Source organism: Sitophilus oryzae, unplaced genomic scaffold, assembly GCF_002938485.1.
Source record: "Sitophilus oryzae breed Bouriz unplaced genomic scaffold, Soryzae_2.0 scaffold_1977_pilon_pilon, whole genome shotgun sequence".
Lineage (NCBI taxonomy): Eukaryota > Metazoa > Arthropoda > Insecta > Coleoptera > Curculionidae > Sitophilus > Sitophilus oryzae.
Genome location: NW_022146698.1, coordinates 1,580,036 through 1,584,144, shown reverse-complemented (window position 1 = coordinate 1,584,144; position 4,109 = coordinate 1,580,036). Strand labels below are relative to the sequence as shown.

Here is a 4,109-nt window from a genome sequence, read left to right as displayed (position 1 = left end):
ATCGCAGGATAGATTTAATATCCCACAATGGGAATTTTCTATTTATAATGATTGTATTTTCAGAAATGATGTTGCAGTAATACCGAAGAGTTTAAGGAAAAAGATCTTAGAACAATTACATGCGAGTCACAACCTGGAATTGCAAACGATATTGAAAATATAAGATATATAATTGATAGTAAGAATTGTGTTGACTGTGATAAATTAAAGAATAATGTACCAAAGATTATGCACCCATGGGATGAACCAACAGCTCCAATGGAGAGAGTACATATAGATTTTGCAGGAACATTCATGAATATGTATTTTCTGGTACTCGTGGATGCTTATTCTAGGTGGCCAGAAATACATATTGTGAAAAACATGACTGCTGAAACGACCATTAATGTTTTAAGAAAAATATTTGCATGCTTTGGTTTGCCATATGTACTAGTATCTGATAATGCTCAAACTTTTACATGCTATGAATTTAAAAAGTTTATGCAAGAAAATGGTATCATTCAAAAATTTTCAGCACCATATCATCCAGCAACAAATGGATTGGCAGAAAGATACGTGCAAACTTTTAAACAGGCTTTAAGAGCGTTAAAAGGGAATGACAAGGAAAAAGAATTATCAAAATTCCTTTTGCATTATAGAAAAACACCGCATGCCACTACGGGAGTAAGTCCAGCATACCTAATGTTTAACAGGGAATTGAGAACAAGGCTAGACTTACTGGCAAAACCCAGGAATACCTTGGAGGATAAATCAGATTTTCACCCGAAAAGGAAATTTCAGGTGGGAGAGAGAGTAGAATGTAGGGATTACATACATGGTGAAAAGTGGGAATTTGGTAAAATTATAAAATGTCTAGGAAAGTTGCATTATTTGGTCAATATGGATGACGGTTTAGAATGGAGAAGGCATGTAAACCAGATAAGGGGAATTGGAAACGATACACCGATGGTCAGTAGTAGGAGGGATCAATGTTCGGAGCCTTGGGAGCCATATCTTTTTATGCACCAAGATCAAATAAATAAAGATCCAATAGATAATCACAAAAATCAGATTGATACTGACTTGCCTGAAGATAATTCAAGTACGCCAGTGGAAGTAAGGGATCCGGAATTTTTGTCATGCACACCGTCGATAGATCCTATTCTAAGGCGCTCAAAACGAAACGTTAAACCGCATGAACGATTAAATTTGTAAGGGTAGATTTCTTGATTTCTTTGATATTTGTTAAGAGTAGAATTATTTTAAATAATGCGGGGAGAGTGTTAGGGTTATGCAACCAGTAATGTGTGTTGATGAATTCAGTGTACCCATCCCTAAGAGTGACGGAAGAAAAAGAAGGCAACAGACTTACCGACCAGAAAACAGCATCGACACAAGCACATCTGATTATTTTTACTTATCGCTATTAAGATGGTTAAATGTTAAATTTAGTAATTAGTTAATAAATGAAGCAGTAATAACGTGAGTTCCTTTCTTAATAATACATACGTAGATTTTTTTTTTTTACTACATACACAACAATATTATATAGGTAACTTTAACGACATCAAACATTTACATTAAACTAATTTTCGGTGAATTCGGTAAACTCTTTCATTTCTTCTACGAAGAAGATGCATCTCGAGTTTTTCGGCTTAGGTTGTTGTATCATCATTACTACGTCCTGTTCATCGTACCAGATTTGGTCTTCAATATCAGGCCAGCGCCGTCCTGATGTTCTACATTGAACCGTTGCGGAAACAAGATACTCTTTATTTCGAGTTTCAGTAACTTTACCCGGAAAGTATTTTCCGTAGTACTTGACAACCACGTAATCCAACGGCTTTGGTTTTTCCATAGTTAAATTTTCTCGTATTCTGCTTAAAGGCACATTATTCTCATCGCTTGCTCCGGATTCGTCAATTTCGACGAAACCCCCCCCCCCTTTGTGTATTTACCCCAACTTTTTATTTTGTTATTATTGTCTTTTTTCTTAGCTTCTAGTTTTCTTTTTCTTTCCAATTTATTAGCTTTCAGTTTGGCTTTTTCCTCACTTTTTTCTTGCAATATTCTTGCCACATTTGGCTTGTTACAACACTAGGTATCTTTTCTTTAGATTTCTAATTTATCACCGGTTTTGGTTCTGGCCAGAATAGCGCTCGTTCAAAAGGACTGGGGACGTTTGGTCCGGCTGTGGTATTGACTAATTCCACGGAACACTTCATTGGAAACTTAGGATTTTGTAAAAATGACAGGTTGGGTTTTATAGGCGTAATAATTTTCATATCTAAAATCTTAACTTTAGTTTTGGAATTCGGTAGTGATTGCTTTACAATCTCAGAATTACAGTTGGGTTAAAATCAGGCAGCTCAATTTTGTCATCCAGATCAGGACAACGTGAAGGTGACAAGGATGTATGTGGTATGTCATTAGTGATCGTTGGGCTTTCACTGTTTTCAGCAGTTCAGATCACGTTACCAATTGTTTCGTTATTGCAAACAGGATCTGTATTGTTATTTTCATTTATTAGTTCATAACTAATGTCGTCTTCAAATAAAATTTCTGTTTCTTTTATAATGTTTTCAATAGACCTTGTAGTAAATCCGCAACTTTGTTTCATTTTCTTCCAAATTTCAAACAATGATTTCTTCTATTCTTCTATTCGACCACTCCACTGTTCTTGAAATAGGTGCCCTTCAAAACTTTCAAGTACTTTTTGGTCCATAAAAGATTCCATAAATGCAAGTCTGTCTATATTTGTCGCCTGTACGTCGTCTTCAGATTGTTTAGGTGAATTAGTTTGATCATCAAAATTGCTTACTACTTCGGGATCCCATGAATAGAGTCCACATTTTTTAAATCCGTTTTGCAGGATCTCTGGAGTTACCCGATCTTTAATAGCAGCTTCTAATAGGGGGGCAAAATCTCGTCGTCTTAATATTTCATGTTGATTTTGAAGTCTCCATGCGCTGACTTGCTCTTTCCAACCAGACTTTAAAGTGCGAAACACTGCAACATTCATTGGTTGTAACAAATGTATAGCATTTGGATATAACGCCACCAACAAGTGTGAGGAATGTTCGTCTACGAAAAATATTATGAGAAATGTAACAATTTCTTTGGCCCAAGGATAAAAGACGTTTATCATATAACTATAAAAAGTATCTTAGGTTATCCACCCATTCTCTGAAACTCCTATTCCCCAATGTCTTGGTACTCTTGCATAGAGGTCGGAAGGAATTCTTTTATAGCGAAAAATTATCACTGGTGGAGCCAAAGTTCCCGTGGCATTTCCATTTAAAAGTACTGTACGGCACTTCTTTTATTTACAGTTGCGTAAACTGTCTTATCACCCTTTGATGTTAAAACTTTATTTCCTTTTTGATTTAAAAAAAGCCGACTCATCGGCATTAAAGATACGAGTAGGATCTTGTAAGACAGTTGTTAAATTATCAGCTTCAAAAAACTCGTAGACTTCAAAAAACCATCTTCTTATTTGTATTTTGTTCTACTCATGGTTAAATTTTGAGGAGTCCTGAGGCTTATTTCGGTATGTCGACCTAAAAAGCTTTCGTACCACTTTCGCCCCGGCATATTATTATGTTTAAACTTCTTTTTAAGCTCTTTTGCTAGTTTATGTTTCTTAACTTGCGAAGGACCACCCTTTATACAAGGGAAATAACGATTGCGGCGGCACTACTTTTAATTAATTTATTACAATTAAAATGATAAAAAATACAACAGCAAATTGAGCCCGTTTTACGTGACGTGACAATTATTTTCGCGAATTCTTCTCTCGTCTCTATGGAACTGTAAACAAAACGGTCAGGCCTGTTCACAATAACAAACATGCCGCCCGCGTTAAAAAATCTATTTTTCAAAGTATAACTTAAATTGTTTTTTTTTACTTGAACAAAGACGAACTCCTTATTCGGTATTAACTTTTAGAAATATGTCCATTGGACAAACGAACGGACACAACACGAACTATTTGATCTGCACCAGGATGAAGTTCTACAATGCGAGCCATCGGCCATCGTAGCGGGGGTTGGTTATCCTCAACTAACATAACTAGCGTTCCCAACTTCAAATTTTCTTGGTTTTTCTTCCACTTGGAGCGATTCTGAAGA

At 35.8% G+C, this 4,109-nt stretch overlaps 1 protein-coding gene across 1 annotated transcript; it reads left to right on the top strand.

Moving 5' to 3' along the window:
* The first annotated feature begins 228 nt into the window (after positions 1-228).
* On the top strand, positions 229-1,194 carry LOC115883765 (uncharacterized protein K02A2.6-like). Its single transcript, XM_030902175.1, has one exon. It carries the CDS (start codon positions 229-231, stop codon positions 1,192-1,194), a length of 966 nt encoding a protein of 321 aa, XP_030758035.1.
* The last annotated feature ends 2,915 nt before the right edge of the window (positions 1,195-4,109 follow it).

Coding starts and splice junctions, on each gene's coding strand:
- LOC115883765 (XM_030902175.1), top strand. CDS start 229: ATGCACCCATGGGATGAACCAACAGCTCCAATGGAGAGAGTACATATA.